The following is a 15,973-nucleotide window of genomic DNA, read 5'->3' as shown; positions in this document are numbered from 1 at the left end:
TTTTATCACGTAAAGTCAAAGGGTCGCCGTGTGTGGTTATCCTCCATGAAAAGTTAATATTTTGTTTGTAAAAAAAAAACCTTTTTAATTGGTTGCATATTTCTCTCCGCACCATTTTCTTTTTGCGTGTGCATTCTTCGGTTTATATCTTAACTCTTATCAGACTCAAGTAGTCAGGGAACCAGAAGAGGCGAAAGACAAACGGAGCCGAGTCATCCAAGAGTCCGTTTGATCTCAACTTTATTTTTTTCCACACAGACAAAAGCGAGACAACGATTGTGCATGCGTTTGACAGAAAATACGCCATTTGACAAGTTGGGGAAACAAAACTTTAAACTTGAACTTCAGAGTGCAGAGGAGCGGCCATATTTACAAATAAATAGCTTCAAATATATGCTAGGTGAATGAATCAACACATAGGTAAGTCACATTATACCCTAAATATCAATGCATTGTATTCAAATACTTAAACATGTCAATTATTTGTTTTGGTATTTATTTCGTCCTGTTGTAAAATTTGTCCTTTATTCGTCGTGTGTTTTGTCACAACGAAATCCATGGCCAAGTACACAAAAGGACAACATATGCAACAAAATACACGTGACAAAATACACGTGACAAAATACACGGGAAATACATGACAACATAATTGACAAAATGCATCAATAAATGAATACATTGCAATTTATAGTGTATTTTGTCATTAATTTTTAAGTCTGTTTTGTTTTGTCATGCATCTTGTCCTGAATTCTTTCACAAGAAAAGAACAAAATATGCGACAAAATACACGAGACGTGAGGAAATAAAGGACGAAATCAAAGACGAATTGCAATTCTGTGACATTTAGGTCAGATGTGATTTATTATTGTGTTGATTTATTTCCGAGTCATATATATTGTCTGTCTATAATTCTCCATATGGCAGGATTCTCCATAAGCGCCGTCCAGCTGGATGGACAAATCTTCACATGCAAAAGGTAACTCACTGAGGACGGTTTATTTAGCAAGAATTTTCCCTGTGAAGCTTTGGCAAAGGGAGGACGGACCATAGATAATAAAATCTGAATGAGATTTCGGAGCAAAATACAAATTGGGGCGTTGTCACGGCAACCGCTCCCAAAACCCAGACAAAGCCCATCATGGGCTTCAGCCATTCGTAGGATGGACGGAGATTCATACAGACATCGAGGAAAAACACTTCTCAGGACGTCTCGATCTTCAATGCTTTTGGTCTCGGAAACTGGTTCCGGGAAAGACGAGGCCTGCTTCCCGCGTCTCCAATCGTTCGATCGTCAGGAACCCTGACAGGAGCTCGATCGTAATGGTTCGAATCATCGGTTTTGAAGGAGGGAGACATCCAAAACTCCATTTTGGGATTCCAAAAAAGCTAATCAACAACCATCGGGCAAGTTCCTTTCCCCGTTGCTAGGAACAGAGGTGGGTAGAGTAGCCAAAGTTTTTACTCAACTAAGAGTACTTTTACGTCAGAGTAATAGGACTCGTGTAGAAATAACCGTAGCAATGGCCTATTTTAAAACAATCGTCCAAACGGATCATCAAAGTTCATTTAAGAAACAATAAATCACAAGTAATAGTCTATTTAGACAGTTTGTTTGGATGAACCCTCTGAATTTAAAACACACAACACCATATTTATAAATATATATATGTTTGTAAGTATGTATATGTGGTGCCTGCAACCAGTTCAGGGTGTCCCCTGCCCACTGCCCCAAGATTCCTGGGATGGGCTCCAGCACCCCCGCGACCCTTCGGAGGATAAGCAGCACAGGAAATGGATGGATGCTATATGTGAGGCTACGGCTATATGCACTGCGCTTAAAGTACAGTCAAAAAAAACATTTCTATCCTTCTTACAAGTTCCGCCTGATGGTTGTTGAGGTCCTGAGTCGAAACTAAATGGAAAAAAAGGAGGTTTCTGACAAAAGAAATTGAATTTAAATTACTGCTTCAATGTAGGCTAATGTAGCTGGAGTTAGAGTGCAGTTTCTTCTTCACGAATCTACTCGAGTCAAATTGTATAGTATGGTGATTTGGAAATACTCTTGGAAGTCGAAAATTTTCCAAAAACTTAGGTCAGTAAACGTAACGGAGGAAATGTTACTCATTACTACCAGTGCTGGGAATATCGGTGTTTTTTTTCAGTCACGAGGTCATCTATTTTTGTACGCGTATGTGTGTATTTACGTACTTTTGTGTATGTTTATGTACGCGTTTGTGTGTATTTAATATTGATGTACGTTTTATGTGTTTCTGTACATTTTGTGCTCGTTTCCGTACACTTTTCTGTGTGTTTACAGAGTTTTTTTTGTGCGTTTTTCACGACTTTAATAATAATAATAATAATAATAATAATTTCCTTGTATTGTCATTCTGTGTAACAATGTACACAGAACGAAATGTCGATTGCACCTGACCCGTTGTAGCGAGCCGATGCAGCCGCACCCAACAGAAGGCGCCGCCGACCACTTTAGATATAGTTTATTCATCCCCGTAAGGAAATTCCCACTTCCAGCAGTATCCTTGAGTTGAAAAATAAAATAATAAACATATAGAATACAAAAATAACCAATATAACATTTTGCTATAGAGTATTTAAATAGTGCTACGGAAAATACACACCGTCATAAAAATAGGGTCATATGCAAATGTGGGGGTGGAGTTTCATGTGTGCTTTTACTCCCCCAGGTGGAGTTAAAGAGCCTCATGGCATGAGGAAGGAATGATCTCCTCAGTCTGTCCGTACATTTTGTGCATTTTCCGTGAGTTTACGTACGTTTTGTTTGTGTTTATGCGGATTGCCAATTTATATTTTCTACTGTTCCTCTTTGTTGCACTTCAAGTTTAGGTTAAATGTGTTGCTGGTGAGGTCCAATAAATACAAAGTTCTATTACAGAACTACCTTCTCCTCTATTCAACAGACTCCATTACTGCTCCGTAAACACAACTTCTTTTTAAAGTCACAGAAATACTGACTTTCCCTGGTAAATAGTGACCTTTAATGCTTTTGGAAGGATTGGTAACTAGAACTAATTACACCGGTTACTGCCCACCTCTGCCTAGGACCACGGACTATCGCGCTCACAACCCCAGAACGAAAGCAGCTTCTCGGAAGGAAGGGCGGATTTTGTGGAAGGGAAAGATCCGAAGACGGGAAGAGTCCGGACTCAGAACTCCACCTTGCAGGCGGGGAAGGTCTCTTCCTGCATGGCCACGGTGCTGTTGCTGCCCAAGACCGTGACGGATAATCGGCGCTGCGTCTCGTGGGTGTCGCTGTACCAATCGTGCATGGCCGGCGAATCCGACGTGGGGATCAGCGTCACCTGGACGGACAAAAGGAGACGCTGTAGATTGGAGAGGTGACAGAACCATCATGACGGTGATTAGTTGCCGCGACCGTTCCTTTTTGTATCTTTGACGTTTAAGTCCTTCGCTAAAATCAGCAGATGAAAGACAATGGAAATTAGACACTGCACCAACAAGATAGTTTGTCACATCACCTATCATGGCGGTTCATTAAAAGCTGTGTTGCTTCACTTTTTTTGGGACTCTTTTTCATTTAGTTTCAAATCGACACTTAAGCCCATAATAAAAGCGAGCGGACGAAAGAAAATCGATATTGGACAAAATGCTGCAGCCAGGCTTTTAACTAAGACAAGAAAGTTTGATCACATGACCCCGATTTGAGCTCACCTGCATTGGCTCCCTCTTCGCTTAAGATGTGATTTGAAGGTTCTCTTGGCCGTATACAAAATCATGCATGGACTAACTCCCTCATATCTTTCAGATTGAATTTCCCCCTATGTTCCGGTCCGGAGCCTTTGCTCTGAAAACGCCGGTCTACTCGTGATCCCGAGAGCCAAGAAGAAATCCGACAGTGTTTTCCATTGGGTGCCTTGGTGCTGTGGAACGCTCTTCCCCCTGAGATTGGATCTGCAACCTCAGCGGAAATGTTTCAATCTAAGCTTAAAACACACTTCTACTCTATAGCATATGAATAATCTATATTTTATGTTGAGAATCTGTATTATTTGCCCTCATGTAGGTTTTAGATCAGGGGATGGTTTCATAATGGTCTGTAGTTTGCAATAGTCTTTGATCTGTGTAGCCCTTTGAGACTCTCTGTGATCAAGGGCCAAACAAATAAACATGACTTGACTGACGCATGCTTAGGTTTTGAGTTTTTCCTTGCCCTCATTTAGGTTTTAGATCAGGTGATGATGTCATAATAGTCTGTGGTTTGCAATAGTCTTTGATCCGTGCAGCCCTTTGAGACTATTTGTGATAAAGGGCTATGCAAATAAACATGACAAAAAAAAGAGACAAGATTAGAGAGATGACAGAAAGATCGTGTCCGTACTCCCTTAGTGTTTCGTTTTCGATCTGTTTCACGTTGACGCCGAAGCCCTTCATTAAAAACGAGCGGACGGAAAAATGAGAAGCTGAGAAGATTGGAGAGGTGACAAAACGATCATGACGGTAATTAGTCGATGCGACGCTTCCCTTTTTGTTTCGTCTTCGATCCGTTTCAAGTTGACATTCAAGACCTTGACTAAATTTTTGAGCAGGTGACAAGATTGGATGGATGACAGAAAGATGGTGACGGTATTTAGCAGCTGGACTGCAAGGAACCATACATAAGTTCTAAACTGGTGCTAATTATTCGATGACAAGCAAGCAAAGTCACAATTTGTAGACTAAAACAAGCTCTTAAGTATTACTTATTTTTTGGATTTAAAAGGTCTAAGTATCTAAAAGCATTTCAATCATGAATAAAGCCAAATTCCTTTTAAACTATAATGCATTGTATTTATGATATTGTTTTGTTCTGTTTTTATCTTAATGTACGAATAAAGTTTTCATTCATTCCGTGTGTTCCATTTTTCTAAAATTTCCAATCAATGAAGCCCTTGCAGGAGAACACCAACCAATAGGAACATCCACAGACCTGAGAGTCGGGCCAGTCGCTTTTCCCTTCCAGCAAAGCGTCCAGGATGTTTCGGACGGTGGCGGGTTTGACTCCGCCCAGCACGTAGTAGGAAGAACGGAGGCGGCGGAAAAAATCGGCGTCTATCGTGGTGGAGGCAGCGCCGGAAGGGAGGTAGGCCAGGTCCACGTGGACTGCGTTCGCCTGGCGGCTTTTGGACCCGACTAGAGAGACACCAGCAGAAGTTTTGGAAACGGATAGCACGAAGAGATCCAAAGATTTGGACAGACTTACCTGACGGTGGAACCTTGGTACTCCCGCTCCGAGAACCACCCAGCGATATCCGGCCGGACGCTTTGGCTTCAGAAGCGGAGCCTGATTTAAGCGGCTTGGACATGAGGCTCCGGACCGCTTGGGTTCCGCCGGTGGGCCTTTGCAAGGCTCCGGCTGGGTTTTTGGTCCTGCCGACGGACATCTTTTTGATCTCCCCGGAGACTTCAATGTCCGCCATGCAAGCTTCCGGTTGGGGAGGTAAGGGAGGCAAGTCTTTAACCGGGGCCGGGGGTGGATCAGAATCCCGAGCCGGAACGAGGGAGACGATCGCACTGGAAGGTCTAGGACTGAGAAAACTGCCGGAGTCCTCATCCGTGTCCGTGACCGAGGAAGCAAACTCCTCTGTAACGGGGTCCGTATTACAGCTTGGACTCATGGTGACAGAATCACTGCCAGAGATCTCCAGGCAGGTTCCTGCGCTCGCATCAGAGATACCAGACTGCTGTTGGTTGTCCACCGGTTCATTGTGCTGGTGCTGGAACTCGCAAGGCGACACCAGGCACAGATCCACGTTGTGAGGAACTTCATGGCCGTCAGCCTGAAGACCTTCCCGCCATTCCAGGTTACAGCCACCGTTGAGTGCTGGTGCAAAACCCGGTCGTATCTTAAGGGACGACTCGGTCGAGAGTCCGTTGGAGTAGAATTCTGTGGGTGAGTCTGTCCGCAGTGTCAGATTCTCTGAAAGCGAATCCTTTGCCGAAAAGTGACAAGAATCTTCGGTGCTGGGAGTCTCGAGACTGGAAAATCTCTCGACTGCATCGTCTTCTGCAGAAAGTCTTAAAGAAGAGCCGGTCCTGGGACTTGCTTCAACCACCTCCGGCTTCTCTACGGCAATCCTGCAATTTGGAAGCATCTCGTCTTCGGCAGTGAAACAGGACCCTTCAGCTTTGGAATTTTTGTTACCCGTGCCCATCTTTGGTATGCTGGCAGGAGACTTTTTCACCTCAGACTGTAAAGCTCCGCCTACTTTCTTCACAACTTTGGGAGGTAAAGCCGGCATTTTGATGTCTCTTTTGGCCTCGGGTTTGTTCTCCTTCTTCGCTTTCGGAACGTCTTTCCTCAAAGCTTCTTTCTCGTCTTTGCTCACGACTGTGGCCGTTTTTTTAACATCCTTCTTGATGGGGAGTTTTTCCGAGAGCCTGCCCGGCTTGAACTTGGACATTTGCTCTTTATCTTTGGACAAAGCCTCTCCTGCCGTTTTGGGCTTCAGCTTGAGCTCCTGCTTTTTCAGAGGATCCGGTCTACTTTTGTCCTTCTGGAATGTGGCTGCAACCCTCGAATCCCTGGACTTTAGGCTTTCTCGACTCTCGGCCCGCTTGGGCAACTTCTCTGTCCTGGAGGTTTCCAGGGCCTTGGAACTGACTACGGGAACACTGAGAAAATCCAATCCTTTGAGTCTTTCAAGTCCATCCAAGATTTTGGGCTGCGGCGTGCAACCCGGAAAAAGGACCCGAACGATGTTCTCCTGATCACTAGAAGGATGCCAGACCAGCAAAGCGCAAATAGACAGGGGAAGACCAGAACTCTTCAAGGTGGCGTTTTTGGGTACCGTCCGCAAGAACTCTTCCAGTTCTTTACTGCCGCTGACCGGATTCAAAGTGTACAGCTCCAGACGGCCGACCCCCATCTTGTGGAACAAGACCAAGGGCTCGACGGAGGGCCCGATATTGCGACACAAAGGTAGTGCTTTGATGGAGAGCTTTCCCAAGAGCTCCAAGATCAGGGCAGCTTGGTCGACGCTGCGGAGCTCGCTAGGATCTCCCGGGCCGGCCATCAGACTTTCTGGAGCATTGAGAAAAAACACGCCCACTTCTGGCGAGATCAGTTTCTTCATCCAATCCTCGTCAGCCTGAACTTCCGCTACATTCGCCTCCTGCTCAGATACTTTTCTCAGCAACAAACTGTTGAGCCCGGGAAGATTGTCCAACCCTAAGTGAGTCACCAGGACCGAGTCGATTCTGTCCAGATGTCTGACCAGTTTCCAGAAGCAGGCACGTGGGTCCGAGCCCCCGTTCACCAGGACATTGAAACCGTTGACGGCGAAGAAGGCAGAGTCCCCCCTCCCGCCGGGAAAGACGTAGCAGCAGGGCCGGGAGAGTTTCAGGAATCCGACCGTCAAAGGGGGCTCCAGGAGCTCGAAGGGCGACTCGGGTTCCAGACACTCGGAGAGGTACTCGGTGAACTCCTGCAGACCTTCCATCTGTGGGAGGAGCTGTGGAGGGTTGACCAGGACTTCAAGGAAGTCTTGATCCTTCAGTGAAGGTTCCTTCCAAAGGTCCAAGTAGGGACAACTGAGGGTGAGGCTGGCTTTTGCCTTCGGGTTTGCGGATCTCCACGAAACAGCAACCTAGAAACCGCACGGCCCAACAGAGGAGGTCATCAAAGGGGAAATACGCAATGGGATATATGGTTTTCAATCTCGTGATCATGAACAGAGATTGATAGGACGAAGAACGCAGGACTAATGCGACGACGGCAGCTGGCTTGAGCAGCTGACGGGAAATTCCCAGCTATAGGCGGCTAACCTCAAATAGTCAAAACATACAGGGTTTGTACACTTCTTTCCTGTCCAAATTTTTCAAGCACTTTCAAGGCCAATTTTTCCAGGACCTTGTAAGGAAGAAATCTAGCGCCTATCAATCTATTTGTTGTTGGCTTTGATGACTAAAATGAAGTGGTTATCTTGCTGCTAGAACATTCCTTGTACTATTTTCAGCTGTTACTACCATGATCTGCGATCTTTTTGTGGCAATGGGCTGCTATAAACTGACATGAATTCTGCAATTTTGCTTTACGCGCAGCTTCAATACTTAACCTTTGTTTACAAAGACGGAAAGGGTTCAACAGGTCTTGGGGTGATAATGGAGTTCAAAACAAAAGACAATAAAAGAAAAAGTACTGTCAGTATAAAAAGCAAAAAAAAAAAAACGGAGCCAAATTTGGACTCATTTGAATTGCTTCAAAACAGAGTGCATTCAATATTAGAGACTGCTTTTTGTTTTATTTATTTTAACTTATATTTTATGCGTGTTTTTTAGAGGATCTGTGTCTCAGTTGGTTAAATTCGAAAATCTATTTTGTATTTGATAGCACTTATATATATATATATTTGATTGTATTGAATTTTTAGGGATTTTATGTTGTTGTTTGACTTTAAAGCTGCTCCGTGAGTAAAAATCTCAAATTGTTTTGTAGATCTGTGATTATTTGAATCGATATTTCGTGTGTTTTGCAGAGAGCCGCTGCAAAGCATGTTAAATCAAATAGCAAATAATTTGCTCCATTATGTTTGATGTTTATCGAGAATATAAACAAAAAATCTGAGGAGTTGTTTGGGAGCCCAAAGCGCCGCGTCTTGAAAATGTGTTGGAATTCCCATTACTAAATCTAATAAAGGTGTCCTTTATAGTACAGTAAGGGGCAGTAGCATTACACACTTTTTTCACCATTTTTCTAATTTTAAAAACGTGGTCTATCGAGTGAGACCGCCAGGAAACACGGCAATCTTTGGAAGCACTTCGCCCAAAATCCAAGCATTTACCTAAACCTTTGAAACACAATTTTAAAAGTCAAGCGTTTTCAAGGATTTCAAGCACCCGTCCGAACCCCGGATCGATGTTAGAATTCCCAGACACGAAACATCGCCCCCTATTGGACTGACCTCGCCGTCGGCGCAGATCTGAATCAAGTCGGCCGGGGAGAAGCGTCCTTTCTGGAGTACCAGGTCTCCGGTCTCCTCCGCAAAGTGACCGGCCAGGACCAGCAGTTTGTGTCTCGATGGCTCGCCAAGAAGGCGTCGCACCTACATCGGGAGACACGAAAGGCACGATTTTTCTCCTTCGCTTTGAGAAAAAAAACGCCGTGGTGTTCTCGTGCGGTCGCACCTCCGAACAGAGCAGATCGTGAGCCGGGTTCAAAACCACCTGCGTATCCAGAAGGTCTCCCCGGTGTTGAAGCGTCCGCTGACCTGGGACCGGAAGGACAAAGATCAGGGTTCCTACTGTTGGGAATTCAGATCAAAATGTAGCGTTGACCAAATTGTTGGAATGAGTTATCTGACTCCATGAACCAAACGCAACCGACATTCACCCGACAATTTATGCGCGCTCGTTTCTTGAGGGAAAAATGACCAGGACGCCGACATTTCCACACAGGGCGGATTTAACTTCATTAACAATTTAACTAAGTGTACTCCAAAGAAAACGGCAAAATTAGTGTCGTCGGAGTCTCTGGGAAAACCTCTTCTTAAGTCTTTTAGCTTGTTTTCTTCTTGGCTCACGTCTCCCCGCAAGACGGTGTGCTTGCTCCTCCCATGGGCGTGCCAAGGAAGCCCAACGTGAGGCTTCTCAAAACAACGCCGAGCGTTTCTCAAAACAACGCCTGCCGTCCTCCGTCAGAGTCCTGTTATCAACAGAACTAGACAAAATATTTTGCATTTGGAACAGCCTGACCTGTCATTGAGCTAAAGCCTACTCAGTGAAAATCTTCATTGCATTATGAGTCAATCGTATAAAATCCTTTATAGTCAAATGTATAAAATCCTTCACTACAATGTTCTTACAGACAAATTCAAGCCCTTTTTAAAAAAATTTCCAGTACCTTCAGAGGAAGAAATCCATTATTTTTTGTTGATATTGATGACTTTCTGCTAGCACATACTTTGTGCAATTTGGAGCTGTTCTTGTCTATGCTATAGCATTTTTGATTTCTGCCATTCTGCATCTTGGCCACACTTGTTTACAAACACAAAAAAGTCGCGATAGGTGTCGAGTGATATACAGAAGACAAAAAAAGAAAAAAAGCACTTTATGTCTAAAAAAAACAGAAAGATTTGCCAAATATGGACTCATTCGAGTGATATTGATTGCCCTGCAACAGAGTCCATTCAATCTTAGAGAATGCTTATCTTTTGCTTTTTGTTTTCCATCCATCCATCATCTGCACCGCTTATCCTCAGTAGGGTCGCGGGGTGCCGGAGCCCATCTTGGCCATCTTCGAGCAGTGTGGACAGGGGACACCGACTGGTTGCCGGCCAGTCGCAGGGCTTTTTGTTTTATTTAACTTAATTTATATTTCTTTATGGGTTTGAGGATCTGTGTCTTTATGGGTTGAAATAGAATGTTTTTTGTGTATTTTATCATTTACTTAGATCATTTCTTCCTCATGCCATGAGGCTTTTGAACTGCCACCCAGGGGAGTAAAAGCCCATGTTAAACCCCACCCCTACATTTGCATCTTACCCTATTTTTATGAGAGTGTGTATTTTCCGTAACACTATTTAAATACTCTATGGCAAAATGTGATGTTGCGTATTTTTGTATTCTATATCTTTATTTTATCATTTTATTTTTCAACACAAGGATACTGCTGGAAGTCTGAAATTCCCTACCGGGATGAATAAACTATATCTATCTATCTACTGTATATCTATCCATCTATTATAGATCTGAAGAGTTCTTTAATTTTTTTTTTTTAAATGTTATTCTTTTGCATTTTGGGGGGATTTTTGTGTTGTTCAATTTTAAACGTGTTCAGTGTGTAAAAAATTTAGAATTTGTTTTGTATTTAAAATGTTTTTTTGCAGATCTGCGTATATCTTAATGAATGTTTTATATACGGTTACTAATTCCAAAATAATTGGATTTTGAATCATTAATAGTATACAAATGAAAAGGGGCGTCACATGACAAGACCGTACTGACGAGCCATCATTTTTGTGCAATTTTAAAAAAGTTCTCTTCATTGATTGCGTGGTCTATAGAGTCCAACTGTTAAGAAACATGGGGAAAAAAACTCAAGCATTTCCAAGAAATTCACCCCAAATTCAAAGCTTTTCCTGAAAACACAACATGACAGTTCAAGTATTTTTAAGGATTTCAAGCACCCGTGCGATAGACATTGGTTTCAAGTCATGACCTAGTTGATCTGCAAGCCCTCTTATCAAAATGAGTTTGAGGTAAATAGGCGCATTCCTGGGGGGAGATAGATAGTCTCACTTCCAGCAGTATCCTTGTGTTGAAAAACTAAATAAAAGATATAGAATACAAACATAGCCAATATAACGTTTTGCTATAGAGTATTTAAATAGTGCTACAGAAAATACACACAGTCATAAAAATAGGGCAATATGCAAATGTGGGGATGTGGTTTAATGTGGGCATTTACTCCCCCGGGTGGATTTAAAGAGCCTCATGGCATGAGGAAGAACTGATCTCCTCGGTCAGTAGTCAGGTGAAACTCCCACTTTTATTCCCGATAACAACGAAAATTGCTCCCCTTGGCTTGAGCAAAACTCCTCCCTCAAATGAAGGATAAATTGTAAAAATATATAAATAGAATTCTACTTGACGGATTCGGCCCATCACGGGTTCCTTATGGCCATTAACTTCACTGTACAAGCCATCGAGTTCATAAAATTTCCGGATAATCGCCATTGCCTGATGAAATCTGCTCACAAGCTTGAAAGATCATCTGACGTGTTTGTTTCCTCTGTAGAACGCAGGGGCGAGGGGGGGGGTGCGTCGGGTTAAAAAATGTGGCCGAGGGGACCATCCTGGTGACATTGACAACTACTCATTTATGAATAAACATGCATGCAGACATCTACATGTCATATTTCTTTTGAAATAGATTAGTTCTGTCAAGGAGCAGCACGGCGGCGCAGTGGTTAGCGCGTGCACTGCACAGTTCTGAGGTCGTTTTTGGAGCATGGCCAACCCAAATGCCCAAACAAGTTGGGCACCTAAATTGTTCATGCTTTGGTCCCTCCAGACGAGACGGGACAGCAGAAAGCGGCCGTGTCACTCGGTCAAGGTGACACAACACACTCTTTTGTTCAACAGCAGGGCCCGACAGCTATAGCTGGTTTACCCCTGCCGCATCATATGGGTGGCCCTGCCCATCCCTTAGAACACATGTAAACATCCCACTATCCTTTCACAATCATTCCACCAAGAAGAGTTCTAGCTTCCACTAGATTTAGACCTCTTTCCTGCACCATCCATCCACATCAATCACGGCCTTCCTCTTGGTCTCCTTCCATTGGCTTCTGCCCTGTAGATCCTCTTCAACATTTGCTCCTCATCCATCCAAACCAACCAAGTACTCTCTTATCCACTCGCTTGCTAAATTCCACTACTACTCCAGTTCTGTCTCTCACAATTTCATTTCTCAATCTATCCAATCTTGTCACTCCTGATATACTCCTCAAACACTTCATCTCAAGAACATTTCATTTCCTTCTCAAATCTGCGTTCAGGCTCCAAGTCTCTGCACCATACAACACAGTCGGCACGATGAAATGAAATGATCTGCATTTCTCTAGCGCTTTTCAAGTCAATGACTTCCCAAAGCGCTTTACAGTGTGCTCCACATTTCCCAATAGCGGCCTTGCAGCCATGTAAGACGCTAGCCTGCTTATTAGGGGTATTAGGGGTTCAGTGTCTTACCCAAGGACACTTCCACATGTAACACGGAGGAGCCGGGATTCGAACTGCGATCTCTTGATCCCGAGACGAGCGCTCTACCTCCTGAGCTACTGCCGCCCCGGCACAATCACACTCTCGTCCAGTCCCCTCTTAATATCCATACTCGTACTCTCCTCAGAGCAGCCAAAACCTTGCTTCCTTGATAGACTCTGTGCAATACCTGGCACTCCATTCCACCAACTGCAGCCACGTCACAACCCAAGTACCTAAAGCTTTCAACTTCTTTGAAAAAAATTCAAGAAGATGAAAGTTAAATATTCTAATATGTTTCATAATCATGTCTTTCACAATAATAATGATGTACTGGCTTCTTTTTCATCACATTACTAGTAATGGTTCCTTTAAGCACAAAATGTCCTCCCTATGAGTGTCCCGCCTGTTACCGCTATGCACTGTAACAGGTTTGACCAATTTGATGCCTCAAGTCACCGGTAAAAGAAATGTTTGAGAATTCTGAGCTGGACCAATTTGAAAGTCCCTCCTTCACGTTGAAATGTGACATTTTTGGAGCGAAGGTTACCGTGCGGCCGATAGGAAGAACGAGCCGTTTTCCCCGCGATCCGTGACGATAAGGACTATTGGATTCTATGCTTCCGAAATGCCGTCGCGGGTCCTTACCGGGTATCTCCTCCGATAAGAAAGCCGAATGTCTGGAAACAAAAAGCTTGAGCTGCTGGTCCAGATCTTCCAGCTTCATCGGGACGCGCCAGCAGCGCACGCCTGCGACAGGAAGGAGAAAAAAAAAAAAGGAATCGGAATGGAAATCTCGGGACGGCACGTGAGACCCTTTTCATGCTCCGCGGGAAACCTTCGAAATCCATCGTGACCGGCGTGGTGACCCATCGCTCGATTATTTATTCCGTGAACCGACGAATCAAATCTTTTAAAGACATTTTTAAAGCGGGAGAGCGCTTGTGTTGGGATCAAGAGGTCGCAGGTTCGAATCCCGGCTCCTCCGTGTTATATGCCGAAGTGTCCTTGGGCAAGACACTGTAATGCCCCCAATAAGCAGGTCGGCGCCTTGCATGACTCCCTATCGGTGTGTGTGTCTGTGTGAATGGGTGAGTGTTTTGTCCCCCTCTCTCTGTTCTTTTTTCCCCTCACTTTATTTCCTCTCTGTTTCTTTGTCCCTTTCCTCCCTCCCACCATTCGTTCACATTTTTCTCTTTTTCTTTCTCTCTCTTTTTTTTCTTCTCTCGTTTTTCTTTCTCACTACTGTATTCCCTTTTTCCATACTCATTTTTCTCTTTCACTCTCTCTTCTGTTCTTTTTAATCTATTACTCCCTGTGGATTGTTTTCGACCATGTGGCCTCCGAGCTAAAAAGAGTTTGGCAACCTTGCCTTATTTGGTAAAATAGAGGGAAAAACCACAAATTCTGCCTCTCCATGTGACGTCACTGATGAATAACTTGTCCGGAAATGAAAGACACAGAAAGAAGTTTTTTTAGCGCACAATTGGGAAATTAACGGACTTATTTCCCTCAATCTGATTTCTAACCCAAGACGACAATCGAACTCTAGATTGACTTGTGAAAGTTTAAAAGGTTTTGGAAAAAGTTTCACTTTCTTTGAAAGGAGCGAATTTAGAAGTTTGCTCCAACTTTTTCTTTTAATTGCGGAGGTCTTTGCCCCACTCTTCACTCTTAAATCGCTCAAAAACTCACCCGTCTCGATCTGTAGCAGCAGCCGCTGTAAGAGAGACCCGGCCGGCTGCCCCCGCTGCGTCCCGACCGCTCCGACCACCGCTAGCATGGAGCAATCGGCCGCCGTCGCCATCGCGGAGGACGCCGAAGAGGGACGACCTCCGCCCCGCTCCGCCGCCATCATGGCATCGTGGCCGCCCGGGGGGGACGTCACCGGCTCGAAGCCTAAACGCGCCCCTCCTTTCCCATTCAGAGGCGGACCACGATAGGAAAATGGCCAATCATCCAAGAGAAAAAGTTGATTGACGTTACTCAAAGACCAATGAGATAAGATTAGTGAGTTCAAGTTGCCTAGGGTTCATTTATTTGCAATATTCTGGTCCGAAATCTGCCATTTAATGGGATTCAAACTAATATATATTGTTCTTTGAATAAATCATTCATTGACATCTAAATTGATGCCAAAAGTCAACCTTAATATCATGTTGGCCACATTCTACATTCACAAATGCAAATTCACTGGTAAAAGAATGATTCGCTTCCAATGAGAAGTAAACCGATACATCTTATCCATAAAGTAGGAAGGCAATTAAAACCAATAATATGTGTAAGAAGTGTGGTATTTTTTACGTTTTAATTTTATGTATTTTTGGGTAGTATCCATTTTTTTTTACTGAATTGTAGTATAATTTATGTAGTATCTATGTTATAGCGTTGATGTTGTATTTCTGTCATAGTATTTCTGTATCACTTTTGTAGTAATTATGTAATATTTCTGTGGTATTTTGGCAATATTTCTGTCGTATTTCCAAAGTATTTTATCAGTACTACTGTAGTATTATTTTCTCTAGTATTTCTGTTGTAGTATTTCTGTGGTATTTCTGTAGTATTTATTTTCATTATTTCTTTAGTTTTTTTGTAGTAATTCTGTGGTATTTGTATAGTATTTACGCAGCATTTTAACAGTATTTCTGTAGTATTATTTCAGTAGTATTTCTGTGGTATTTCTGAAACATGTTTTGTATTATTTCTGTGGTATTTTGGCAGCATTTCTGTTGTATTTCCAAAGTATATTAGCAGTACTACTACAGTATTTTTTTCTGTCGTAGTATGTCTGTGGTATTTCTGTAGTATTTTATAGTAATTCTGTGGTATCTTTATGGCATTTATGTAGTATTTTAACAGTATTTCTGTAGTATTATTTCAGTAGTATTTCTGTGGTATTTCTGTAATTGGTATTCTATTATTTCTGTAGTATTTCTGTATTATTTTGTAGTAATTCTGTAATATTAATGCAGTATTTTGGCAATATTTCTGTCGCATTTTTGTAGTAATTCTGTGGTATTTTCATGGTATCGATGTAGGATTTTAACAGTATTTCTGTAGTATTATTTCAGTAGTATTTCTGCAGTAATTCTGTCGTATTTTGCAGTGTTCTGTGACTTCCTGTGATTAAGGGCTATACAAATAATCACGACTCGACTTGACTTTGATCGATAGTTTTCTTTTCTACCACGAGTAAGCACTAAATAGTACAGTACACACTGTCCCTTTAAGAATATGT

The 15,973-nt window shown here is 43.0% G+C and overlaps 1 protein-coding gene and 1 long non-coding RNA gene across 2 annotated transcripts; one reads left to right on the top strand and one right to left on the bottom strand.

Annotated features, from left to right (window-relative positions):
* Window positions 1–609: 609 nt before the first annotated feature.
* On the bottom strand, window positions 610–14,639 carry map1sa (microtubule-associated protein 1Sa). Its single transcript, XM_088349197.1, has 7 exons — window positions 14,431–14,639; window positions 13,384–13,485; window positions 9,163–9,245; window positions 8,940–9,080; window positions 5,240–7,625; window positions 4,967–5,169; window positions 610–3,341 (listed from the first exon to the last, which is right to left on the bottom strand). Exons 1-7 carry the CDS (start codon window positions 14,591–14,593, stop codon window positions 3,186–3,188), a joined length of 3,234 nt encoding a protein of 1,077 aa, XP_088205323.1. The 5' UTR covers window positions 14,594–14,639; the 3' UTR covers window positions 610–3,185.
* LOC148356061 (uncharacterized) lies at window positions 2,704–3,560 on the top strand. Its single transcript, XR_015852195.1, has 3 exons — window positions 2,704–2,779; window positions 2,861–3,002; window positions 3,082–3,560. It is a non-coding gene; the product is annotated as an uncharacterized LOC148356061 (long non-coding RNA).
* Window positions 14,640–15,973: the final 1,334 nt, after the last annotated feature.

The sequence above is a fragment of the Urocampus carinirostris genome, chromosome 12 (assembly GCF_059441175.1).
Source record: "Urocampus carinirostris isolate Australia breed hairy pipefish chromosome 12, RoL_Ucar_1.0, whole genome shotgun sequence".
Lineage (NCBI taxonomy): Eukaryota > Metazoa > Chordata > Actinopteri > Syngnathiformes > Syngnathidae > Urocampus > Urocampus carinirostris.
Note: the sequence above shows the minus strand (reverse complement) of the source record. Positions and strands in the feature narration are given on the sequence as shown.